The 27,666-nt window shown below is 48.6% G+C and overlaps 1 protein-coding gene across 1 annotated transcript in view; it reads left to right on the top strand.

Moving 5' to 3' along the window:
• TRIO (trio Rho guanine nucleotide exchange factor) overlaps window positions 1-27,666 on the top strand; it is a gene marked incomplete at its 5' end in the record, with an annotated part of 370,926 nt that overhangs the window by 206,536 nt on the left and 136,724 nt on the right. The window contains 3 exons of the mRNA XM_082651933.1: window positions 6,288-6,479; window positions 22,723-22,892; window positions 23,916-24,090. Of these exons, the coding sequence (XP_082508059.1) occupies window positions 6,288-6,479; window positions 22,723-22,892; window positions 23,916-24,090 (537 nt within the window). The remainder of the gene's footprint in view (window positions 1-6,287; window positions 6,480-22,722; window positions 22,893-23,915; window positions 24,091-27,666) is intronic.

Genomic DNA, 27,666 nt, shown 5'->3' on the forward strand with positions numbered 1-27,666 from the left:
CACGCAGGAGCTTTAAAAAAGAAATGAACAATGCTTTCCACGTGAGGCTTTTTGCAAATGACTGGGCAAGGAAGGTGCTCTTTGACAGTCATCTGCTCTTCTACCTTCTAAATAATTGTCCAAGTTTAGCGTCCCTTTTTAGATTTAAAAAGCTATGAGTACAGCAGCCAGGAAAGCTGAGAAAATTCTGGTTCAAGGAAGAAGCTGGTTTTGAGAGCACAGAAGATGTCTCTAATAGGAGTCAGTACATCTCTGGCATAGCATCTTCCCGTAGGTGCCTTCTCTCATGTCTGCTTGTCCCCTGGGATTCAAATCACCTTCCAAAGACGTAAACATCTCAAAGTTGTTCTCCAGGAAGCCATTTCTGTCAGTAACTTTTTTTGTGTGCGATATAATTAACGTGTCTTCCAGGATAAAGAAGTGTGGCATTCGGGAAAGCAGGAGACCTTAATCATTCATTCTGGATTTTCAGAAGCTAATCAGGCCAATTCTCTAACCCCCGGGGTCTCTCCTGAGCTCATTCATCTTTTGCAGGGAGGATGCTCTGAGCACAGCATGTGGGCACTTTCGGCACACCCGAAATTCAGGCGTGACATGCTTGTGTTTTCCTCCTTTCCTAAGATCAAGAAAACCCATCTTTTTTTTTTTTTTTTTTTTTTAACCAGTTTCTAAATATAGCCTCTGGCCATCTTGCGTAAGACCCAGGCTGTAGCTGCCGTGGGTGGTAGGGAGAGAAGGTCTGATCCTCCTTTGAAAGGCTCTTCTGTTTCTTGAGACCTAGGACATTGTGCAATTTTAATTTATTTCTCAAGAAAAAAGGAAACTCTTTGGGCGCACCCCGGCCTGGCCCTACAGTATATCTCCTTCAGTCCTCGCTGCAGGGATTGGTACCCCACCCCATGGACCAGGAACTGGGCCCCGGGGGAGATGCCCTGGGGACAGGGCAGTGGGTGGAAGAGGGGACTCCAGTCTCTTCAGACCCAAAAACAGCCTCCTTTGCTTGACGCCTCCTCCCTGCTGTAAGTCTAAGATTGAGTGACTCAACCTTCCCTTCTGAGAGGACCGCTGGCCGAGGCCTTTGTTTTGGGGACAGTCCCAGCTCTCCTGACTGCTGGCTGAGTTTCTGCACCTCTTTGTCTCCGTGTTCTGGCTTACAAAGTAGAAGTGAAATCGTGTCCTTGTCACAAGGCTGCTTCGGGGCACAGAGCAAGTGCTCCAAAGCTAGTGTTTCTCATCCATATGTTTATGAACACACGGAGATCCATTTCTTCCATGGCCAAAGGATCCAGGGTAGGTTCTGTGCACAGGGAGGCCTTGGCCTTGGGTTTCAGACAGGCCGCGGGCTAACCCTAGCTCCAGCAGCACCTACTGCTGTGCCGAGGGAGAGCCACGGAGACCTTCCTACTGGCTCAGGGTCTTCAAGCGTAAAATGAGAGGTGAGACGAAATGAGTGCTGTTTCGTGTCCCAGATCATTCAGAAATGCACTTCTTCCTTTGGGACGTTGATTTACCTGCTGGCCAAGAGGCGGAAAGCCTTCAAAATTGGCATGTGTTGGGAGGCTCTGTCACCTGCAGATCCACTTACTAAACTCGAGAGGGAAGCGGCTTCACGGCTATAGAGACAATAGATGCGAGAACAGGACTCGGCTCTTAACAGGTGTGTACGTGCAGCGTACAGCGTGCTACGCTGTCTGCTCCGTCCAGCACCGAGGCCCCGTCGCGCCTCTGCTCAGAGCTGCAGAGCACGGTCCTGGGAGGCCCCACAGGGAAGCGTGGATCCCCATAAAGCCACCATCCCCAGGATTGTCACCTCACTGTGCGGCCTCTGATGAGCGGAGGCCTCTGGGGGCAACGTGTGCAGAACCTGCCCAGCAGGAACCTTGAGGCTGGTAGCTGCCCATCGTGAGGAGAGCTCTCTCTGTGCCCAGGGGCTGCGCTGAGGGGCCGGAGGCCAGCCTCCCCGGAGGGAAGAACTAGGTCAGGGGTCCGCAAGCGGTACCGGTCTGCGGCCTGTTAGGAACGGGAGGTGAGTGGAGGGCAGGCGAGCGAAGCTTCCTCTGCCGCCCCCATCACTAGCGTGACCGCCTGACCATCCTCCCTCCATCCCCCGGCCCCATCCGTGGAAAAAGCATCTTCCACGAAACCGGTCCCTGGTGCCACAAAGGTTGGGGACCGCTGGACTAGGTGACAGAATCTGTGGACAGTGCTCAGGACCTGTTCCCTAGGTGAAGGCTGTTCTTTAAAAATCTGCTCTGTGTGTGTGTGTGTACATACATACACATCATATCTTTTTAATAAACTTTCTTAGACAACTTTTAGATGTACAGAAAAATGGTGGGGCTTCCCTGGTGGCGCAGTGGTTGAGAGTCCACCTGCCGATGCAGGGGACACGGGTTCGTGCCCCGGTCCGGGAAGATCCCACATGCCGCGGAGCGGCTGGGCCCGTGAGCCATGGCCGCTGAGCCTGTGCGTCCGGAGCCTGTGCTCCGCAGTGGGAGAGGCCACAACAGTGAGAGAGGCCCGCGTACCACACACACACATAAAAATGGTGAAGATGATACGGAGAATTCTCATACCCTGCACCCAGTTTCCCGTTATCAAAACTCACACCGTTCTTTAGTGCGGTACATTTGTTATCATTAATAAGCTAATATTGATCTAATATCATACTAATAATATATAATATTATACGAATGTAATATTGAACCGATACTGTTAGGATTAATAACTAATACTGATGAACTGAAGTCCGTACTTCGTTCAGGTTTCCTTCTTTTCCCCCTGTTCGGGGCCCCATCCCGGATCCACGCTGCATGTGGTTGTGAGGCCCCCTGAGGCTCCTCGTGGCCCCGACATTTTCCGTCGCTTCTTTTTGTGTCGTCGTCGATGGCTTCCTTATCCCTCATCGTTACCGCATCGCTGTGATTCTCATTCCTAGTTTAACTCCTCCCTCGTCCGTCTGGCCACGAGGAGGGCTGAGAGGAGGGCTGATCCTATCCAGCCTGAGGCTGTGGGTCACCACTGCGACACCCAGGTACTGACGTGACAGTCTTTCTGTCCTGTCCTTCGGAATCTCCCAGGTGGTTTGATAATCTGCGTGAAGGGCTTCTTGTCACAAAGTCACCGCTGGCCAGAGTCGCGCAGGACGGAGAGTGGACTTTTCTGAAAAGTGCTTTTGTCGTTCCAGAACTCTTTTGAAGTGGGCAGGTGCACTGTCTGCTCTGCGCAGGAGTCAGGACAGCTTAGCTTCCCAGTGGGTCACGGTGAATATATACAAAACCCTTTAACTGTGCTTTGAAGCTCTGCAGTCAGATTGGGAATGACTGCTTTTCAGATGAGGCCACGTAATTGATTTCAAAGACTCTGTAAAGTGTGCACATAGACATTTTCCGAGTCTGGCCATGTCGGTCAGTCTTACGGGGTTCTTTGACGTCTCTCCCATCATTTCTAGGAGTTCTGAAGGATCCTTTGTTAGTAGTGCAGAACATTCTTGTGAGACTTGGATAGTACCAAGAAAGAAAAGTCCCCTGAAGATTGTTTTCCAGAGGGACAGGGAGAAGGGGGTGACTGTCAGCCCTGCAGCGTGTGAAGCAGGGCGGCATGAACCACCGTTGTGAGGGGTGAGCTGAACAATACACTGGGCTGTTGAAAGCCCAGGCCCCTGAGGCAGACCTGGATGCGTCCCCCTCCACCACCTGCCAGCCTTGGCCTCTGAGTCTTGAGATTGGCCTCCTGGCCTCAGTCTTCTGACCTGTAAAAGGGGCTGTGGTTAGGATCAGACAGCTCAGTGTGGGGGAGGCCCTTAGACCCACGCCCAGTAAGTGCTCCTGCCAGGGGCACAGTTGGAGCAGGGAGCCATCGACCTATGCTGGTGACGAAGAGCAGACCGCCCTCCAGCTGGTCTTTATTGTCACGTTTAAATCCCCTGTCGACACTGTACCCCCTCAGAGCCTGCCCAGGACGGACCGCTCCACCCCACCCCACCCTGACGCTTGGGCCTCGCGTGCTCTTTAAGTGTGCGTCAGCGTCATTTTTGAGATCACCTCATACTTATCACACTGAATGTTACTCTGTTGTAAAACTTTTTTAAACTTGCAGAAGAGTTGGAAATACAGCACAAAGAACCTACCCGCCACGCTAAACCGTTGACTCGAGTGTGTGTTTCCTACCAACATCCTGCTATACAGCCGTAATACCGCCATCAAAATCAGGAAATTAACACTGACACATGGCTACGTTCTAACCCTCAGACCACCGTGTCCTTCATAGCTAACGGATCCAGTGTAGAGCCACCTGTGACATTTAGTCATCACATCTTAGTGTCCTTCAGCCTAGAGTCGCTCCTTGGTCCTTCCTTAACTTCTGTGACATGACATTTTGGAAACTCTGAGGCCCGTTGTTTTGGAGAATGCCCCTCACGTTGGGTTTGTTTGATGCTTCCTCATGCCTGTACTCTGGTTATACGTCTTCGGCAGGTGTATCCCGGGAGTGCTGCCGTGTCCTCCTAACTCTGTCCCTTCAAGGGTTGCACAGTTTAATCTGTCCTGTTACCTGTGGTGTCCACTTTGATCCCTGGGTTAAGGTGGTGTCTGCCCGACGTCTCCGTTGTAAAGTGAGCCGTTCCCCCTTTGTAATTAGCAAGTACTTTGTGGGGAGGTACTTTGAAATTCTATAACTGTGCCGTCCATCCTCCAGTTTCACTTTCTGTGTCAGTCGGGACTCCTGGTTTCCGGTTGAGTGGACGGATTATCCTCCATCGCTGTCACTGTTCCCTCTGATGCTCAGATTGTCCCTCGTTTGGCCAGCATGCGCCTCCTCAAGCTGGCTTCTGTCTCCTGTCCACATTGTTCTTGGGCTTCTCCTTGCTTTGGGGCACGGTAAGATGTCGCAGATTCATCTTGTACTTTGTCTCACCCCAACCCTGGAGTCCGCCATTTCTCCACGGAGCCCTGGTTCCCTCCAGAGCAGAATGGTGCTTACAAGTGGAGATCTGGGTGCTACCATGCTTAGTGCTGCTGGGCCATCGCTGTTCCCAGGCCCTCTTGGTGGATGGGGGGCGGGGGCGGGACATGAGGGTACGTGCGCACTTACACACGTGTCTCTTGAAAACCGTGAACTTACGTGGATCCTCCAGTTCCAGTCCAGTGTTGCAGGGTTGACTCAAGTGTTCTCCTTCTCCAAAATGAGGAACCCGCCTCTCATCATCCTGATGCATTGGCTTATTAGTAGGTTAATACCCCTGGAGGCCACCAGTCTCCACCTGGGAGGCTTCCCAGTGCAGGGGCACCCCGTGCCCCATCAGGCTCGGACTCCCCACAGGGGCGCCTTCGCACACCTGGGGCCACCCCCATCTCACCCATGAGGTGCCGACCCTGCTCGGCTGTGGGGCTGAAATGCTGGGGAAGGAGAAGGACGAAGGGCTCAGCCAGTCTCTCACGGGGAGCCGCATGCCTCTTCTGGGCTTCTCGGGGCCTGAATTCTGTTCTTTCCTGCACTGAGGTCCCCCACCCGGCTGGACTGCTCCCCGTCCCCGTCGGCAGCCCTCTGGCCAGCAGGTCCCTCGAACACTGTCGGGTCTCTAACAAACCTGTTGATTTGAGGAAGCCATTTGCAGCCTCGCTTATCAAGAATTAAAACAGTAATTTTCAGAGTATTTTAGACACCCAATTGATACTCAACTCTCAGCTCTCTGGCTACTTTATTGCCATTGTAGTTATTATTTCCTTTTTCTTTAAAAAACGTATCCCCCGAAGTAGAGGAAAGATAAGCACAGAATTACTGATAAGTAGAAACATGTGAAAAGAGGCAGCAGCTTGTGTTTGTTTGCAACGTAACTTTTCACTTGATCTTGGGGAATTATCCTAAAGCGGCATATCATACTGAAAGACACAAAACTGGAACTCTGCACTCTGTCATAAAACCAGGAGAAAAAGTGAGGTAGGCGTTTGTGGCTACGCGCTGTCTTCTGGCTGCGCGGCAGCAAAAGGCCCAAAGCCCTTTATGAGTCACGAGACGGCCAGCAGCTGCCTACCAGATACCCCATCGCTGCCTCAGACGGAAGGGCTTTGCCGTGAGGTTCAGGGTTTAACAGCCTCAAACGAGAATGGAAAAGGCTGCTCATGGAGATGTTCTGAACTCCTAAAATCATCTCTTCCCCTCCTCTTTTCTCTGTTTGATTTACAGAAAGGAACATCACACGCTGACTCTGTTCCAGTGTATTATGGCTCCCAGCCTGGCCAGTTTGTCTTTTATTCACCTTCTGTGTCTCTGAATGTTCTCTTGCGCAGAACACATACACCAATGCGGATAAGTTACTAGAAGCAGCAGAACAGCTGGCTCAGACTGGGGAATGTGACCCGGAAGAGATCTATCAGGCCGCCCATCAGCTCGAGGACCGGATACAAGATTTTGTTCGGCGAGTTGAGCAGCGGAAGATCCTCCTGGACATGTCGGTGTCCTTTCACACCCACGTGAAAGAGGTGAGGCGTCCGGAGGCAGAGACGGAGCCCCGTCTGGAAGGGCCTCTGGACTCCGGGGAGGAATGAGGATGGGCGTGATGTGAGAAAGTGGACCAGAGGTGGCCGTTTGCGCTGGTGGGGGCAGGGCTGGCCTCCTTGCTGGCCGTCCTCGCCACGGGGGCACACGCGTGCCATTGCAGGGGGTGGCATCTGCCGGGGCGGACCTGTGAGGGAGGACGTGGCTGGGAGCTGTGGACCAGGAGGGGAGCGGGTAAGACAGGAGCTGAAGGGGGTCCTTGGCGAGAGGCAGGGCACAGCCATTGTAGCAGAAATAGACGACCTGCCTTTTGGGCTCAGAGCTGTGGGACCTCTTTCTGCCTGTTAGCCTGTCATGTGGCTGAAGTCCTGGCTGCCTTCTGATTTTATCAGGCTGTGCGGCTGCTCTCAGATCCTCGCAGAAGTGCATTTTACATAATGTTGAATTTAAACGTAGCAAAGCCAGCACGGCCTTAATGATATTCACGTTACTGTCATAGGTATGCTGTTCTGATAAACTTGTCTCAGGATAAGAGGTAATGTGTTATTTGGTAAATGGAAAACACGTTGGTATTAATTATACCTTGCATATATGTTACTCTTGTGAAAATCATAGTCCAATATAAAGTAAAAATTAAAAAAAAGAAAATCATAGAAAGTTACAATTGAAGAAACTATTACGTCGCTTTTGAGATAGAAGGATTTATAATAAAAAGTAAAGTTTTCGGTAGGACTACAAATTAAGATGTCAACTTACTGCATCTTATTTCTAAGGTGAAAAAAATTCTCCACTTGACAGCTCTTTATAAGTTGGAAATGAGGGCCCCTTTTAGGTTATTTGAGATTGAGTACATGAAGGCGGTAGTTAACAGGCTAGGAAGAAGGATCTGGGAGGAGTAAGACTCTGAGAGACACTTGGAAGGGGCCAGGCCTGGCTTGCCTTGTGTAAAGGCATCCAAGATCAGGAACCAATGAAATTGTTTAAAGGGAAAGAGCTTCACTACCGGGTCCGGGATCTTGGGCAGTCAGTCCCCCACCAGCCCGTTTGTTTGACTTGAATGTTTGGCTTCAGGACAGCCATCTTCACTTCCAACTCAAACTTCGTGAGCCCAGGAAGACAGTGTAGGGGGCATATTTGGCAAATGGCCGGGACCCTGAGCAGCCCTTTCTGCAAAGGGGCTGGTGCTTTGTGGACCCTGGACAGTTGTCAGAATAGAAAACTGACAGGAGTGGCTTCTTTTCCTGGTTTAATAATGCCACCACTGAAAAAGACTTCACGGTGTTCACAAAGAGACTGTTTTTCCCAAGGAGACACGTTAAGTGGACATCGGTCCATGGCAGTTCTGATTACGGGTGCATGTGTCACCAGTTCCCCTCTCAGCTCGAATCAGGCCACAACCACTAAGTAGTCTCCCTGGCTCTGCAGCCCTGCCACCAAGGCATATGAATTTGATTAGGTCACACCCTTGCTTTTGAACCATCAGAGATTCTGTGTGTATCTGGAGCACCAGCCTGAATCACCTCATCCTCATGATCTGGTCCCTGCAGTGATGTACTGCTTCCCTTCACTCCCCCAGGCAGAGTCAGCTGTTCCCCCTGCACTCTACAACTTTCTTTACACACACCTGTTACAGCGCCTGTTTCGGTAGAGCTGTGTGTTACCCTCTCTTTCCCATCAGTACTCGTATGCCACCTCCTCTTCCTCTTACGCATTTTTACACCCTAGCCGAGAGGGAGAGAAGATGATGCCTGTGAAAAAGCAGGTTGTGCCTTTGTTCATTAAGCTGTGACAGACAGAAAGCAGGCGAGGGGCTCTGGGCAGCCCGGACCTTCCCGAGGGAGGCGCGGTGGGTGGGTATGGGGGCTGGCGTTCCTTATTCGGGCCGCAGGGAGCGCCGCGGGCCCGGAGGGGCCCAAGAGGAAGGACAGGCCGCTGGGCAGCGTTCACAGACTGAGCAGAGGGGAAGGGCAGCAGTGGCGGCAGGCCTGGAGTCTGGAGATCGAGAGCCAGTGCTCGTATCCTGATGTTTGTCTGTGTCACAGGCCTTAGGAATATTCTTTAGCAGGATTCATGAAGATTTAACTTGCAGTTAGGACAAAGAGAGGCTCTTTCCATGAAGCATTATTTATGACTTTTCAACCTTGTTATGCTTCTCCAAAAGCAGGCGTTAAAGGAAACTAGAAGGAAAGCCGTTTACGAAAGCTGCTCTCCGGAGGCTATGTTTGGGTTCACTGGTTTTTGTAACAGCAGCAGCATTTTTAAGGAAAAATCTTACAGTAGAAGCATTCCAGTTAGTAAACTATGGAGTCTGTTTTGTCACTAGGCTTGGAACTTTATGGAAAAGTGAAAATACATTTTGTTTTCTCGACTTACGCTGTAGGAACTTCCAGTATATGTGAAGTTTGTAGACTGAGGAGAGCTTAAAGCTGCTTTGAAGGTTAAGTGGTTCACCTTCACAACTGGAGAATTGTCAGTCCATTCATTCTTTACTTTTTATATGAAAGACCAGCACGGTAGCAGAGAAACTGGTATTTTACTGTGATTTGGTTCCTCTTAATCTCATGTGACCCCGGGTGACCCAGGTCAGGGAAGGATTCGGTGACAGTTGGAGGCGGGGTACCAACATGCCCAGGTGACTGGGAGGGCAGGACTTGAGGGGAGCTGGCCACACACAGGCGTGGAATGTTGTCTGATTCTTCCCCTCGATGTGCTTGGACTCCATTTTTAGCCTCAGCCATTTTCTCGGTAGATTTATTTTTTCCTGACCAGCCCCAGAATCTTCCTCGCTCTCCTTTCTCTGGGCTGCACCAATGCCCTCAGACCCACCAGGATACTTGGTAGGTTTTATGCAGGAGGGACGGCTTCTTCAGTTGCTGTGAACAAGTTTTGAAACTTGTTATTGAAAGAAAACTTCATTTAGAACCAATTTCATTATGTGTTTTGAAACCAAATTAACTGCTTTTTTTAAAAAGTATTTTATTATTATTATTTCTTTATTTTTTTGGCTGGACTCTGCAGGCTGCGGGATCTTTGTTCCCCAGCCAGGGATCGAACCCGAGCCCCTTGGAGTGGAAGTGCGGAGTCCTAACCACTGGACCGCCAGGGAGTTCCTAAACAAAATTAAATGTGAGAGAAGGGCCAAGAGGAGGAAATCATGCTAATTAAATGTGTGTTTGCATCAAGTCACTAAGTATTTTAGCATATCAGATGAATGAAAAAGTGCTAGAAGATTTAAGTTAGCAGAATTAATTTTCTCAAGCAGATCATACAATTTCCAATTACTTGGAGGGAGATAGGAAAAGCAAGTGGCCTTTTTCATTCAGGCAAATACGTGAAGCTTTTTAGAAGTTAACTGTCGAAGGCTCTCCTGACGCGGAGGTTAACCTTCCTCGCTCCCAGATGTTCAGCAGTGGTTTTAAGGCTCACTCTTTCCGGAGAGTAGCCCTCTAGCCCTCTCTTTTGCAGTAAATTTCTGGCTCTCTGAGGAGCAAGTAATACAAAGGTGATCTCATTAACAACCAACTTTGAAAAGGTGCCAGGTCAAGGTGATATCTGCTCAGTGTTGACTCAGGAATTGTTTTTAAGAATCACACCTGGGAGAAGGTTGGTGGTTTTAAGTCTGTTGCAGACCAAGCACTGAGGTTCAGCACGGAGACCTTGGGCTCTACTCTCTTACCCCGGAGGACAGAACGCAGATGCTTGTTCCCGGGAAGAGAGGAAAGAGGAACCCGCAGCTGACTCTTGAACAACATGGGTTTGAACTGCACACGTCCACATACACGTGGACGTTTTTCAGTAGTAAACTCTACAGCGCTACACGATCTGCGGGTATAGAATCGCAGGTGTGGAGGAACCTCGCACACGGAGGGCTGACTGTAAATCCTTCATGGATTTTTGACTGTGCGGAGGGTCGGCGCCCCTAACCCCCGCTTTGTTCAAGGGTCATCTGAATTTTCACGTGGGTGGCAAATATTTTATACCTTGAGGTTGAATACAGAAGGTGGTTGATAGAGGTGTCAGCCCAATTTCACCCTTAAACCCAGATTTGGAAGCATCCTGGGACCCTTTCCTCTTTTTTCTTTTTCTCTGAAAGAATCCATGAGGTGTTTAATCTCCTCTCAGAAGACCCGAAGACTGATAATCTGTCCTCTTTTTTTTTTTTTTAATGTCTTTGAAGTAGTACTGTAGTATTTAGAAGGAATGTTGACTTTATTTTAGGAGAGTTTTCGTCCTCCTGTATTTTGTCCTCCTGTAGTTTTTGTCCTCCTGTATCCCTCTCTTCCCTTCAGTGTTTCTAGCATTTTATTCACCTCCATTCTGATTATAATTCTCCCATTATTAGGCCTTTGTTACCTGTCCTCCTTTCCTTTTGAATGCTCTTTGCACTGTTTGTTAATTCGTTCATTTACTCTTTCACTTACTCCTTTCAAAGTGTCTCCCAAAGCCACCTGTAACATACGGGGAGGGGGTATAAAAATGAATGACCACTGGAAGAACGTACTTCTGCTTCTGTGCATCACGTATTTTAGACATCTGTTGGTTTCTCTTGATAGAGGTTAAGCTACTTGAAGACTGGAAGCCTGTCTCCCTTGTCTTTGTAGCCTGCCTCCCAGACTTAGCAAATACTCAGTCAGCTTGTGGAACAAATGATGTCTATTTCTAGCCCATCATTCTGAGACTTAATGACAGAGAGACATAGTTCCATTTTCAGATATAGCAAAGGCATAATTATTTTCATCCATTCGTTCTCTTCAACTTCATTCTCAAAATTAGGTCCCGAGTTAATTGACAATTACCTTGGAAATGTGTGGGTTATTTGAGGCAACCAGGTGGTGACATTGAGTTCTCAGCCAGAGTTTATTTCTGGAATCGATTCAGTGGCCTTGAGCTGGTTTTTCTTCACTTGATTCCCAGAAACCATGGTTTCCCAGGAAAGATCATTCCCATTTGAATGGGGCTGTGATTCTTGCTGGGTTAAGTAAAGAAGCCTTTTGGTTCTGCTTCTGCAAACTTACACACTGAACTGGGACACATTTTTGTTTGGGGTAATGCCTGGGAAAAGAGGAACCTTTCATTTTATTCAGAAGTCAAAAATAAAGGCATCCCAACCACCTGGAGATGTTTTGGTCGCAGCATACCAGCCTGGCTTCATTTTTTTTTTTACATCTTTATTGGAGTATAATTGCTTTACAATGGTGTGTTAGTTTCTGCTTTATAACGAAGTGAATCAGTTATACACATACATATGTGCCCATATCTCTTCCCTCTTGCATCTCCCTCCCCCCTCCCTACCCCACCCCTCTAGGTGGTCACAAAGCACTGAGCTGATCTCCCTGTGCTATGCGGCTGCTTCCCACTAGCTATCTGTTTTACATTTGGTAGTGTATATATGTCCATGCCACTCTCTTGCTTTGTCACAGCTTACCCTTACCCCCGCCCCGTGTCCTCAAGTCCATTCTCTAGTAGGTCTGCGTCTTATTCCTGTGTTACCCCTAGGTTCTTCATGACATTTTTTTTTCTTAAATTCCACATATATGTATTAGCACACGGTATTTGTCTTTCTCTTTCTGACTTACTTCACTCTGTATGACAGACTCTAGGTCCATCCACCTCATTACAGATAGCTCAAGGCAGGCAGACCTCTCTCTTTACACTCGGCCAGCGCCCAGCTCTCCCCAGGGAGCAGGGAGAGCGCCATCCGGATCTTGCCCTGTAGTGGGTGCAGGGTTACGAGGAAGCGGGCTCACCGCTCCTCTCCTCCAGGTGCGGAGCTTCCCAGCTGCGTCTCCTGCCATCCTCACTGAGTTTGAAAACATACCCAGTGCCTTTTCAACCAGCCACCACTCAAAGGGCCCGGATTCCTTTTCTCTTCTTCCCCTGTGGAGCCGGAGAACCAACCAGTCAGGCATCTGCCGGGTAAACTAATTCAGGAAACTTGACTACAGGTAGCTGATGCTGCCCGTGTAGACCAGCTGCCCTCTGATGGATCTCGTGGTCATTGGCAGTTGTGGTGCAGCCCCGTTCAGGACACCTTGCTTTCCAGAGAAGCCCTGTTTCTGTTCTGCACGACTCTCGGAAGGGGAGGGGTCCCACGCCTCCTCGGGGTGATCCCAGCCTCTCGGCATCGGATTCTTCCAGATCCCTTCTGTCTCCTGTGCAAAGATCTCTAAAATTTGGCTTCCAACTTTCAAGCCTTTTATTTTGACCTTCTCAGCTGGATTTTACTGATGACTCATCTCTCTCTATTCTCTAAAATGACTTGGTTTTTTGTGCATTCCTATGTATGGGTGATACCTTTAAACATATTTCCCAGCTTTTTTTTAAAAAAACTTTTTATTTTGAAATATTTATAATCCCTGAAAGTTGGGGAAAAAAGAAACAGACAAGGAGGTCCCTGCACCCTTCTCCCAGCCTCCCCCCAGGAGTCATCTCGCATAACCACGTGCACTGTCAAAGCAGGAAAGTGGCTTTGCCACGTTCCCCAGAGCTTATTCCTAGATTCTGCTTCCCCCGGTGTGCAGTGCATGCACTCGTGTGTGTGTGTGTGTGTGTGTGTGTTCGCGTGCGCACGCATGCTTAGCTTCGTGAGATTTTATCGCGTGTAGATTCGTGTAACCACCACCACTTTGAATGTACAGAGTCATGCAGCATCATCCCATCACCAGCGGGCTCCCTTCTGCCGCCTCCTTACACCCATGCCTGACCCCTACCCCCTAACCTCCAACCCCTGGCAACCACTAGTCTGTTGTTCTCCATCTCTATAATTGTACTTCAGAAATGTTCCATAAATGGAATCATACAATATGTACCTTTTTGAGATTGGCTTTTTCTACTCAGCAAAATTCCCGAGACCCATGCCTGTTGTTGCGTGTGTCCGTACTTTATTGCTGAGTAGTATTTCATGGTTTGGCTGTATCACAGTTTCTTAACTATTTACCCTTTAAAAGACCGTTGGGATATTGTCAAGTTTTGGCTTTTCCAAACAGAGAAGCTGTGGACCTTCATGTACAGGTTTTTGCGTGAACTTAAGTTTTCATGTCTCTGGGATAAATGCCCAAGAGTACAACTGGCAGGTCCTTTGGTAAACACATTGTTTTAAAAGAAACTGCCAGACTTTTCCAGAATGCCTGTACCATTTTACACTCCCAGCAGCAATGTATGAGTGACCTCGCTCTTTAACATCTCAGAAGTCCAGTGGGAAAGGTTAAGATCAGATGCATAATATTTTAGGAAGTAATGTTTACCTTCTATGATAACATCTCAATAATTTTTATGTTAATATTCAATTCCTTAGATGAACTCTCTAAATACACTCTTAAATGTTTGATTTCTTTAGCTTGTTTATCTGATGTAGACAGAAACGAGCAATTAAATGGCCACAAGCCAGAGAAGCAAGAGGGAAACTCAGGACCTAGAACCGTCCACTACATCATCGCCCCTTGCAAGACTGAGCATTGGATTTGACTTTGGTTTCAAAGTCAACATTCAGTTGCTACCTACTGCTTTGGCAATTATGCCTTCACATAGATTGTGGTATCTGGTATTTAAAAAAAAAAAAGGTGGTCTTCCTATAGGTGGGAATATCCGAAAAAATAGATCTAATCATTTATGCTTTCTTTCTGTAAAAATATAATCTTTATTAAAATAATTAAGAAAGCATACTATAGTGTAGCACATCCCCTTACTTAACTGGCTGAGTGACCTGGGACAGGCTGCTCTGTGGTGCCTCAGCTCTCTCTCTGCAGAATTGGGAATAACAGCATCTCTGCGGGCTATGGACCAACTGGATGCAATTACACACTCACCATCCTAGCTGCCAATAAATGTCCTTGTTTTTCCTCCTCACCTGCCTTGTTACTCGACAAACGATTTAACTATAAGACACAGAGGTGTAATAAATACCTGGGTATGAATACTTGGGTATAATCCTGATACCTTCCTTACTCATCTTTGAGCAACAGGAACTGCTTAATCTGTTTCTGTTGCCCTTTCTCAGGGTGAGCGCCTCACTCTGACCCTTCAGATCAGCAGTCAGAGCCCTGCTGGGTGCACAGCTCCAGCGCTGCATCGACTCAGGGCAGAGGAGGCTGTTACAGAGAATCTTTGCTCATGGTTCCGTCACATTGGCGTACATTGCTTTGTTCACATCACTAACTACTTTTGTTCCCAGCCAAAGCTGCAAAATAAATGAATTTTTTCACCAAGTAAATACGTGTAAAACATTTGGGTTGGCCAGTGGGGAAGAGGGATGTTATTATCTAAAAGGAAAATCCTTTTGTCAGTTTAGTTTAATTCATGTAAAGCTTTTTTTTTTTCCCTAGAGAATGGTTTAAAACTGGTTTAAATTCATGAAGTTTCTGTTTCTTCTTATCGACCCAATATTTTGAGGCAGAGAAAATTTTTAGATCAAGAGAGAAATTAGAAGTTAGTGTGTAAAACTGTACGGAACTCTAATATACCTGACAGAGAATAGTCACTTAGTAGATGATTATTAAATGAATGAATTAATAATATACTGTCTTATCTTTATTTGTAACCCACTGTTACAGTGGGGACTAAATGTATATCCCTGTGCACTAACTCCAGATTTTATCATTTCTTACTGAAGGGAGAGTCTAAATGTCTGCTTTTAAACGGAGAGTCGCAAACATACGCTTTAATTAGTTGTTTGTAGATTGGCCTCAGTTAATGTAACGAGGAGGTGAGGCACTTGTACAGAAGTTCAGGGAATACAACATTAGGTCTTAAAATGCCCAGCTGAAAATGGATGTATGTGTGATCTTGTTTACTTGTTAGACTTCTTTTTAGAGGGCATTTTAATATTTTGATACCTTCATAAACTAAATGTGATAGGGCTTCGGTTAATTGAGAGAAGTAAACTATTCATGTGTATTTCTGTCATGTACTATTTGTTACTGTTTATTGTTCTTATTGAATAAGCTGTAGAAAGATTGATCACCAGCAGTGTTTTGTCAGAAAGCTTAAAAGTTCTAGGTGAGCTGGGCCTACAGAGACTGAAAAGCCTTTTTTGGTTTTGTTGTTGTTTGTTTTCTCTTCCTTTTTATAAAGCACAAACTGCAGAACCACAAGATCAAGGAAGGTTCGGGCTTTCTGCTTGGGGCCCAGGATGTAGATGGATACAAGTTGATGACCAAAATGGGTGAAGATTTTTATAAGAACGAACTTATTTCTCCTAAATGATTTCAAGTCCGTATTCCAAGACACATTAGATCCCTGGGTAGTGAAAGCACTTGATAGTTAGTTCACCAGATTTGGTGTATTGCTGTCTAAGGAACTGTGGGGAAAGGAAGGGATGCCAGAAGGCCTTCTTAAGAAGGTAGATTTCACATATTACTCAGGTTGAGGTCACTCCTAAGCAGAGTTCTAGAAAAGACAGTTTATAAACTGCCTTTTGAAAGGGAAGAAGTGAATGAACAAGTTACGCCATGTGAACCGTATTTCATTCTTTACTAGGTTTCTGATTGGATGAAGAGTATGCAGTGGAATTAGTGAGCATTTAGCCAGGCATTTGACATTTAATTTGTACACAGACAGGAAAATATGGGCTGAATCACTGTGAAAAAGAATCAGTTGAGGGTGTCAGTTAACACAAGACCAAGAGTGTCCTTATCCTCCCATACTGATCTCTGAGTAGGCCATGCCAGGAAGAAAGTGTTTGTGATGGGAAGACATTGCTCATACCCTGCCTGTGAATGAGGAAGTTACTTCCAGCCCAGACCCACAATTGAATCAGCTTTCTGATGAAGGGGGTGATGGGAGGGGGTAGACCAGTCATCCCAGGTGGACCTGAGGCCCCACAGACAGATGGTTTTAATCCCTGGTGTCACCTGCTGCAGGGGAGCAGCCTGTGCGGTTGCCATGTCTTTGAACTGCCTCCACCCACCTATTCAGAACTTCTGCGTCTGTCTGGGACATCTGGAGAGATTGTACATCCAAGTCCAGGCACCCTGAAAACTTGCCTTTGTTGTGCTGAGAGCATTTTGTCTTGAAAGTGGTCAAATTGCGATAAAGCCAGGACAGACTCGGTGCTGAAGCAGAAATAATCGTGGCTGCGTTAAAAGGCTTGCAGCCGAGGCTGGCAGTGGGAGTGTTGGTTAGTGGATGACCTCAGCGGGGCTGGAGGTTGTTTGCACTGCAGACCTCTGTCTCTAAGCACGAGGCCTGTGAGTGTGTGGATTGGCATGGAGGGCAAGTTGATCAAAGTCTAGACCAGGGGCTGCCAGATATATCAGATAATAAAATAGAATCAGAAAAGATCCCGGCAAGAAGTCCAAACCTATGACAGAAATTTCATTCATGGGTTTTGATTCATGAGTCTGTTTTGAATCAGAAGTAGGCGGGTTACAGAGGTAACATAAGCCACATAGGTGGCAGCAGCACGTGTTAAACAAAGAACGTTCCTACCTGTGTTTATGGACAGTGTCCGCAATAATTCCTCCACCAGGGTGACGTATCTCGCTGCTGCCTTCAGTGCTTCAGCCCCCGAATTGGGGGGCGGGGAGTTCAGAGGAGAGACAGCTGGTGCTGCCAGAGCTGGCCGAGCGCAGGGAATAACGCGTTAGTCTCCGGAGAGGGAGGCCGGTCTGCAGGAACAGGCACTATCTCCGGAGGTTTGAAGAGCACAAGAGGAAGTACACTTGGACCAGCTGCATACTGTTTCGGGGAGACAGGGTTGTGCTCAGAACGACCCTGGGTGGCGAGGCACTTTCCCCCAACTTGATGCCTCAGGGAGCGACAGCTGCTGGAGGGAGTGTCTTACCCGCTGGGGATGGGGTGGAATGAAAAGAAGATTTAAAATTCTAAATCTCAACATCTGTTTTTAGCGAAGTAGACTTCATCTAAATACCTGGGAGGCTGAGGTTCTGGCACTGCCCCGATGTCCGAGTCGGCCGTGGGCCCAGCCGTGTCACCTGTGCCTCACCTTGTCCTCGCTTCCACTGCAGAGCCCGATGCCCCCTTAATGGTGTCCCTCCTTAATGTGTGGGCTGCCCTTGCCATGCTCCTGGGGTTTCCTCCTTTTCTGTCCCCGCTTACACATATTTGCCTTGGTATTATTTCATGATACTGACTTTATTTGCCCTCTGCCCCTCCCTTCATACATTTCATTTCATCATGCTAAGGGATCTTTTATCACCCATCCAAGAATAATTGGTACTCCTGAAACCCTTACTCCTCAGTCAGGTGACAGGCATGTGCCCCAGAATCACAGTTGGTCATTTCAGGCTAAAGAACATGCTGTTCATGGCTGGAGCGGTTCCCCTTTGATCCCTGCTTCCTCTGCCTGAAACGGAATCATGTTCTGTGCTCATAGCAGGTGCCCTCTGGAATTCCCCCTGCAAGTTGCCCTGCAAGTTGCCGCCTGCTTCTGTTCCTGGCTTTTTTTTTTTTTTTTTTCAATTTATTTTTTATTTTGGGCTGTGTCAGGTCTTAGTTGCGGCAGGCGGGATCTTTCGCTGCGGCGCTCGGGCTTCTCTCTAGTTGTGGCGTGCGGGTTCTCTCTCAGGTATGGCGCACAGGTTCCGGGGCGCATGGGCTCTGTAGTTGTGGCGTGAGGGCTTCAGAGGGCGTGGGCTCTGTAGTTTGCAGCACGCGGGCTTAGTTGCCCCACGGCATGTGGGATCTTAGTTCCCTGACCAGGGATCCAGCCCACGTCCCCTGCACTGTAAGGCGGATTCTTTACCACTGGACCGCCAGGGAAGTCCCTGCTCCCGGCTTTTACACTTCCCCACTGGTACCTGAATGATTGTCAAGAACAAGAGTAGGGAAAGGGACACCAGTGGTGGTAGCTTCTGTTCACAAAGTGCTTGTGGTAATTGAGCACTGCCACACATTTGTGGTCCTCTCACTTGATTCTCAAACTCATGGTAAAATGATCCCATTTCACAGATGAGAAAACTGAAGCCAGAGAACTCCAAGGACTTTTCCCAAGGTCACATGGGGGATAAGGACCCCCCAGCTGGTGTGTTGCACTCCTACCTCCAGATGGACCAGGCTGGTAGCCTGCGTTCAGACAGTGCATCTTGGGAGCGGTTGCAGCTAGAGCAGCCCCCAAATCTCGGGGCTCCCATCTGACCACCCACCGAACCAGCTGGAGACTCAGTGCTTTCCTGGGATCTCCCACCCCAGTGAGTTCCTCTCAGATCCCTCTCTAGCAAGCAAAGGGCTTTTTCAGGGGCTTTCTCCCAGCAGAGCTTTGGCTCCTTCTTTAGGCTCCCCCCAGGACGGGCGGTGTGGGGGAAGGGACTGGGATAGGAGACACACAGGGGTCAGACCCAGCAGATGCTCGATCCAGGACCAGGCTCCCCCACAACTTATCACAGGAGTTTTCTTCCAAGAACTCCATGGGTCTTTCTAAACCAGCCTCCTCTCTGGATCCTGGACTGTGACCCAAGTCTGTACGCACCTGCACCCCATTCTGGGCTGGGTTCAAGTTCTCATGCGTGGAACGCTCCTGGCCACAGCTCGGGTGGCCTCTAGGTGACAGCGTTGCCTAACTCCGGCTGCCTGGCCGTCACCTGGCTGTGGGCACAGTTCTCTTAGAAGTGGATTTCATGCTGCTGAGGACTTGGATAAGATACAACTCCTCTCTCATTGTCGGGCAAAGATTTATCTTTTCATTGTAAATTAACAGCATGCCCAGAAGTGCAATTTTTTTCACCCTCAGGAAGTCTATGGTAAAAATTTCACAGGCATCCTAGAGACTATTTCTCATTCCTTTATTCAGACGTTATTTTGGGCGTCACGTGTACCACTTCGAAAGCTTAAAAATAGACTTTGTCTGACTCATATTGTATTATGATATGCATCAGTTCATCATCGGTTGGCATTGGAAATGACCTTTCTCTGAGACGTTTTCCTCCAAAATGAATGAGAATATTTCCTGTAGGACCCGACAGAGGAATTCTAAAGGGGCAGAGGAACTTTGGGCATTTTAATCATGGATTTAAATGTAGTCTCGCTCCTTCTACCTCAGTTTTTTTTCCCTTTTCAACTGCGTGAACCCCTCCAGAGCTGGGCCCTTCCCTGGCTCCGCAGCCGGCTGGGCGGTGTGCACCCTCCACCGTGGATGCGTGTCAAGATGTCCAGGCTCTTGAAGGAATTAGCTAGTTCTTTCAGAACTTACCAGGAAGAAAGGAAAGGGTTTGACCCACACATACTCGTGGCACTTTCCCCAGAACCAATGGGAAGAGAGTTCTGTAGGATCTGGACTAATTCCAGCACCTTTTCCCTCGTACTGCACTGTTTTTAGGTGTAAAAGATTTAAATGCGGCACGGTATTAAGTTTACCAGACTAAGTGACATATTTTGAACAGTTGGTTGGAACTTGGACGTGTTTTGAAAAATACCCAGAGAAAGAACACTTCTAAAAACTTTATGATTCTTATTATCAAAATTTATCTTACAAGAACAAAACTATAATAGTGGCTAACATATGTTATTTTGAAGAAATATGTATCGTCTTGTTGAATCTTCTCAGTAACTCCCTGGAGTAGGCGTTATTACCATGTCCATTTTACAGATGAGAATGCCGAGACATGGATCCAGGGAAGTTGCTCTAGGTCACACCCTAGGAAATGTTAAGTCAGGATTTGAACTCGGGCAGTCTGGCTTCAGAACCCACTCCTCGTAATCGTTATTCCATATTACAAGAAAAGTGTTTTTTAATTGTGGATAAAACACTTTTTAATTGAGATATAATTGACATATTATTAGTTTCAGGTTTACAGCATAATGATTCAGTACTCCTATATATTGTGAAATGATCACCTTCCCATGGAAGATTTTTTGTGGGAAATATGAGAGCAAATTGGGAGATTCTTTATGGTCGTAATGCTTTCATCCTTCCTGTTATTTATAACTGCAGCAACCAGTTTCATGGGAATTTAGAGAATAAAACAAAACAAAATGAAAAACAGGGGTATGTTATTGATTGGACCCTTAATAGATGTGCAAGGTGTCAGTCCCTATTTGGTCTGTTGATGAATGGCGTTTTTTCATGTTGAAATGCGGTATCAGTGTGAAGTGTGACCAGGTCTGGAGGCCTCCTTTCTGATACCATACTGACTTTGCTCATAGGTTGGCGCTGCTAATAGGTTTGCCCATGTTGTTCAGGTCACTTCATCACCTATGGCCTCTTTTCCTTAATCTGTAAGATCACAGAGGTGAACCAGCCTCCGTCTAAAATGCCTATAATTAAAATCCTTGGATTGTATGAAATTTGATATCTTACAGAGATGGGTAAATAATACGATTCACATTGACATTTTAACATTTTTAGTAAAATTAACTCTTAGGACCCCAAGTACTTGACTAAAAGTAAGTTCTTTGCCAGCACTCGCCTTGATTTTAAATTTACCTGCCCTATTTAAATACTTATTGACCGAACAAGAGCCAGCTGGCAAGACTTTGTTTTCACCTGAATACATGTTTAACAACAAAAGAACTCTTGAAAGGTTAGCTTGGATTTGCCATCATTAGTCATTAGGGAATTGCTGATTAAAACCATAATGAGATACCCCTCATTTTGAATGGCTACAATTAAAAAGACGGACCACATTGGTATCGGTAATGATGTGGAGGGATTGGAGCTCTCAGACACTGCCAGGGGCAGCGGGGGCCGGGGAACGTGAAATGAGCCACTTTGGAAAACAGTTTGGCATTTTGTTAAAAAGTTAAACATACACCTACCATATGATCCAACCGCTCTGCACCTAGATGTGTACCTACAAGAAAGGAAAGCACAGGTGCATACGGAGACTATACACCAGTGTGCATAGCGGCTGTGTTTGTAATGGCCCCAAACTGAAAACAACCCAGATGTCATCAACATCTGAGTGGATAAATTGTGGCGTCGACACAGAATGGAATATTACTCAGTAACAAAGAGGAGAGAACTGTTGATATACGCAGTAGTATGGATGAAATCTCAAAATAATTATGCGGAAAGAAGCCGGACCAAAAAAAAAAGAGGACCTACTATATGATTCTGTGAATGTAATTATTTTTTTAGAACATGCAAGCTAATCTGTAGTGGCAGAAAAGGCTGGTGATCGCCTGGAAGGAAGACAGAGGGAGGGATTACCAGGGGCACAGGAAGACTCTTGGGGTGATGGAGCTAGTCAGTGTCTTGATAGCGTTGATCTTTTCATGGGTTTACATGTGTCCAAACTTATCAAATATCAAAGTATTTTAAACTTGTGCCCTTTCTTCTGTGTCTGTCAGGCCTCAGTAAAGCAGTGGTGCTGTGTCAGCCACGAGGCCACGTGGCCGGCAGTGTCGGGGCCCCCTCTCTCCCCGCAGCTTGGGCAGCCGTCTGTAATGTACACATACCTTACTGTACGGGAGGTGATTATTCCATCCCCGCGGAAGCAGGAAGCCTTTTCTCCACGCACAAACCACTCCCAAGCCACCAGGGCCCTTTCAGTTTAATTAATTGTCCTTTCAGTTCACTGAATGGCTACCCAGGGACCTGGAAGAGGCAGTGGGCATCCCAGAAGCGGTCGAGGTGCTCTGTCCCCGCCAGGCTGGAAGCAGTCCTTGTCCCAAGTTGTCTTTGCCTATCCATGTGTGCGAACACCTTGTTAATGGTCATGGCAGTGAAGGTGATCACGTGTTTCCCGTATGTACTCCTGTCATCGAAGGAGTGACCTGTGTCCGGGTTGACCGTGGCCTGTGTTGGGAGTGGGGACCTGGCAAGAGCCGCATCCGAATCTCCTGCCGGGCGTGGTGACGGGTTGATTTTACCACGTTATATGTTTCCTTCCTTTTGAGGGATGTAAAGCCCCCTGTCTGAGCAGCAGTTTAATAATTAGTAATGGGCTGTCATGCTCTTGCTAAAAATAAAACTATGCCTCTGCTAAGTAAGAGTCAGAAGACTCATACAAGTATGCCCGTTACGTTTAGCAGACGTTCCAGCTGTTGGGATTTTTTTCTGTTTCCCCTTGCACTTGGGTTGGGTCTGGGAAGGACTGGGAATGGTCGCTGCCCTCCCCTTTCCTTTCTCTCCTTTGTGACAGTCCCCTCGGGCTCTCTGCCTGGTTGTTTCTTCACTTCGCGTCCTGCTCTGTGTCCCACTGGCCGCCGGCCCCCCTGCCGCCCGCCTCCCTCTCAGCTCCCTGGGAACCGCTGCCGCCGGTCCCCTCCCGGCCCGGACCCCCCAGCCCCGGGGAAGTGGGAAGGGCCGGGCTCACAGCACTGTACCCGCAGCTGTGGACATGGCTGGAGGAGCTGCAGAAGGAGCTGCTGGACGACGTGTACGCCGAGTCTGTGGAGGCCGTGCAGGACCTCATCAAGCGCTTCGGGCAGCAGCAGCAGACCACCCTGCAGGTGACAGTGAACGTGATCAAGGAAGGGGAGGACCTCATCCAGCAGCTGAGGTGGGCCACGCCCCATCCCCGTCCCCCGTCCCCGCGCGGACGCTCTGAGATCTGCGGGGGGGCTTCCCCTCCCCCTCACTTTTTGGAACAATTAGCTATAATCCTCTGTCCAACTAGGCAGAGAACGAATAACAACCATGCATGCAAAGGAGACCAACATCACTCTCTCTCTTTTCTTTGCTCTTTTTCTCTCTCACAGTGTTTTTCACTCTTATGATTTTTCTCACTATGGCATTGACTAATACGCCTCCCCAGGATTCAGGTCTTATTAATATTTCCTTTTAACAGCTACCTAGAAATTACTGAAATTTCTTTACAAACCAGATGAATTTAGACCTCCCAGGACTGCGTCCTTCAGGCCCTGAGCAACCTGCTTTTCTGCGGTGAGGTGGGCGTCACTCCTCTCAGACTCCAGGCTCAGCAGGCCTGGCCTCGGGTGGCACCAGGTGACACTCAGGTGCTCCTAGTGGCAGGAAGTGGGGAGGCAGGCTGGGGCAGAGAGCATATCCCTATCCTTGGGTCACAGGGAACCATCACGTAAATTCAGCGCCCCTGCTGGATCCCTCGGGGTGGCTTATCTCATCGCCCCTGACAACTTCCCGTGATGCTCGCTTTTCTGAGAGTCCGGCAGACTTCCTCGACGAAGGCTCAGTTGGCTGCATTACAGCTTAACCCCACAGCTGACGTGGCTCCACCATTTGTAGTGAACGGATGCCATCTGTTCTCTACTTACGGAGAAAAGTGGCTGAAGATGAAACTCTACGACATGATTCACGTGACTGTTAGCCTTCTTCTAAGAGAGCGGCTGTGAAAAAGTGCAGAAGGAGTTCCTCAGCGTATGCTGAGATCCAGGGAGGAAGGCCCGGCTTGTCTGGCGGGAGGGGCGGCTTATTCCGTGTTCCGAGCGGGGCAGTCCCGCTTCCCGCCGGCTTCTTCCCCGAGGCCCCAGCCGCCGGTTCTGGCCTCCGGCAGGGTGAGACTCTCCCATCCAGTTCCTGTTTGTCCCTCTCCGCCCCTTCTCAGGGACTCCGCCATCTCCAGCAACAAGACCCCACACAACAGCTCCATCAGCCACATCGAGACGGTGCTGCAGCAGCTGGACGAGGCCCAGGCCCAGATGGAGGAGCTCTTCCAGGAGCGCAAGATCAAGCTCGAGCTCTTCCTGCAGCTGCGCATCTTTGAGAGGGACGCCATCGACGTGAGTGTCCCCCCCGCCCCGCCCACCCGGTCCTGCTCCCAGAGCTCCAGCACCCCTCCTCTGCCCCTCGCCTACTGCCCCAGCCTCTGCGCCGGGAGGGGGAGGGGGAGGGGAGGGGAGCGGGGAGGGGGAGGGAAAGAGCGGCTCCTCCCAGCTCGGCCCTGGGAGATGGGGCCTGGCTCTGGGGCAGGCAGGTGGGCAGCGGGACAGACACCACACAGCAGGACAGCAACGTGAGCGAGCTTTGAGAGTGGATCCAGGCAGGGCTTCTACAAACAGGGCCACCTTGTCACCTTGGCTTGTTCATCCTTGATTGGACCCCTCAAAGCAGTCCCCTTGTCCTGGAAGCGGAAGCGCAAGCTCAGGGCAGTGATGCTCTTCCTCCCTCCTTCCCTCCCCCCCGCCATTCCTCTCCCTTCAAGAGTGAGTGTTCCCAGAGCCTGTGGTCATAAGCTTGTACGTCCCAGGAAACCCCGTTTTTTCCCCACAGAAGTGTTCTCAGGCGATCTGTAATTCTTACCTAAAGATTGACTTTTGCACCTTATTTGTGACTAGGAGAAAGAAGGACAGGTTTCTTAAGAGGGCGGTTCTTAATTCTCTGCCAGGCAAGATCTTTTATTTTTGAACTTGGTGAAGTACAAGCAGAAGTAAGTATAATTGGATGACGCTGAATCTGTGTGTGAAATATGATAAAAGGAACCAAAACTCCGTGGGTGAGCCTGGCTTCCTGGAGCCAGTGGGCTTCATGCCGCTGCTGGCAGGGACCTGCTGCCTGTCCAGGTACCTCCAGGCACCCCAGGTGGCCCGTGCCTGGCGGCCAGAATCTGTAGAGCCTGCTGTCTCCATATCTATCACTTGTCCTGCGTTCGGAACAGGGCCTTGAGGGCAGTGGGGTCTGGACCGAGGCGCCACCGAAGGCAGGGGGATGGCAGGGCTGCCGCAGCTCAGGGGGACCGTCTGCCCGGAGTGGGCCTTGGAGCTTGTCCCTCGGTCCCGCCCCGAGTGGTGGTTTGGTGTGTGTGCCTCTCACAGGGGCCTTTGGTTGCCTGCTTGTCTAAACTTCCATCAGTGTTTTCATTAAAGAAAGGCCGTCTTGGCTGTTTCATTGTCATCACTGGTTGATGACAAGAATGGAGTCAAACCCTGCACATGTTGCCTGGTAACAGCTACTCAAGGGCTCTGGTCTTAACCTTCCCATCCACGTGGAGCCACATGAAGAAGAGGTGCGCTGGTCTCAACTCACGGTGCCGCGCCACAGCTGCCAGTTTGCAGCGTTTGGGGGTAGCCAGGGTCACGGTGCATCATTGGTGGGTAGCCAGGGTCGGGCGTATCATCGGGGGGTAGCCAGGGTCAGGGCACATCATTGGGGGGTAGCCAGGGTCAGGGCGCATCATCGGAGGGTAGCCAGGGTCAGGGCGCATCATCGGGGGGTAGCCAGGGTCAGGGCGCATCATCGGGGGGTAGCCAGGGTCAGGGCGCATCATTGGGGGGTGGCCAGGGTCAGGGCGCATCATCGGGGGGTAGCCAGGGTCAGGGTTCATCATCGGGGGCTAGCCAGGGTCAGGGCGCATCATTGGGGGGTGACCAGGGTCAGGGCGCATCATCGGAGGGTAGCCAGGGTCAGGGCACATCATCGGGGGGTAGCCAGGGTCAGGGCGCATCATCGGGGGGTAGCCAGGGTCAGGGTTCATCATCGGGGGGTAGCCAGGGTCAGGGTGCATCGTTGGTGGGCATCCAGGGTCAGAGTACATTATTGGTGGTCAGCAAGGGTCAGGGTGCATCATTGGGGGCTGGCCGGGGTCAGGGTGCAGCGCTGCATGAACGGAAGAGCCAGCGTGGCTGCCTTCCTCTCAACCTCCACTTCGTAGGAATTGCTCCTGGTGACTTAGCTGCTTACTGAATAGTTTCGATCAAGAAACACAGAGCAATCAGAAGTATTATTGGAAGTTTTCTTTCCAGGACATTTTGATATTTGAAATAAAATATTGGCTTTACTTGTATTAATGTTATCGCAAAGGGAAAAAATTTTTTTTTATTGTATTTCTACTTTCATAAAACTACTGTTTTAAAACGTAGATCAGGAACCAAAAACATACATTTTCCCCACATGATAGCCACAGAGTTCCACATGGCCTCAACAAAGCCACCGCTCTCGGCCAGGGATAAGGGCTTTCCTAAGCTGGGAACGTAACCCTGCAGTTCAGTCACAGACCAGCTAAAATATAGTTTAAAAGCTTTTAAATGTCACAGCCTGAGAGCCTCTGTTCTCTGGAGTAATCCTGAAAATGTGAAAAGCTGAGCAGTTTAGGCTCTGCAGGGATTTCCTCTCCTGTCTGGGAAGATGCCCCCTCGGACTGCCCATAGGAGGCATGGAGTTACCTTTGTGGCAGAAATTCATCTGTTACCTGGTCAGTGAGAAAAACCCCCCGTATCACTTGTATTTCGGTTGAAATAGCATTTCCCTCTCTCAGAAGTGGAGCAGGGTTTCTTATGGCTTAGAATATTGCTATTTCAGTCTCCAAATATTCCCTATAAAATCTGCTGTGTTGGTCTAAAAAGAACAACAAAAGCCTTACACTAGCATCTTGTGACAGTTTAGTTATGGAGAACAGTCATAACTATCTGCATTTAGAAAGGAAAACAGACTTGCTAAAAGTTCGGGGCTACATTAAAAAAAATTGTGTCAAAGTTATTTCTTCAAAGAATCTCTGTTCAAAAAAGCCTCCTTTCTGGAGCTTTGTTTGTGCCACAGATTTCTTTTCTTGGCTTGTGTGGTTATTAACGACGCTGAACGTGAGGGCAGGATTTTTCCTGATGATCCTGGATCCTGACCATCGCCAGCGTTTCTCTGTGCTCAGTGAGTGTTTTTGAATCCTGCTGCTTTTAGCACACCGACCTTTGTTTATTGTCCATTTCTTGAGTGTTTTTTGAGCCTAATGTTGTCTCCATGAGGCACTGTCGCTGAGTCTGTAACTCACCACCACACCTAACTCTCTTCTCCCTCAGTGTCAGAAAACAAACAAACATTAAGAAAGAAAATTCCTGGACTCCCCTGGTGGTGCAGTGGTTAAGAATCCGCCTGCCAATGTAGGGGACACGGGTTCGATCTCTGGTCCGGGAAGATCCCACATGCCGTGGAGCAACTAAGCCCGTGTGCCACAGCTACTGAGCCTGCGCTCTAGAGCCCGCGAGCCACAACTACTGAGCCCACGAGCCACAACTACTGAAGCCCGTGCACCTAGAGCCCATGCTGCACAACAAGAGAAGCCCGCGCACCGCAGTGAAAAAAGTAGCCCCCACTCACCACGACTAGAGAAATCCCATGCACAGCAGCAAAAGACCCAACGCAGCCAAAAATAAATCAATAAAATTAATTAATTAATTTAAAAAGTTCCCCTTAGAATAGAAATAGAGATTAAAGTTATGGTAATTTCCTTCCTTTTAAAAAATATTTTTCTCATAGCCTCTTGGTTTGTGTCTAACTTGGCGTTGTTTAAAATGATTACTTTATAAATTGATATAACTTAATAAATTAATATAATGTGCACATATATTATGGAGACCAAGTAATAAAAG

Source organism: Grampus griseus, assembly GCF_964374135.1.
Source record: "Grampus griseus genome assembly, chromosome: 3".
Taxonomy (NCBI): domain Eukaryota; kingdom Metazoa; phylum Chordata; class Mammalia; order Artiodactyla; family Delphinidae; genus Grampus; species Grampus griseus.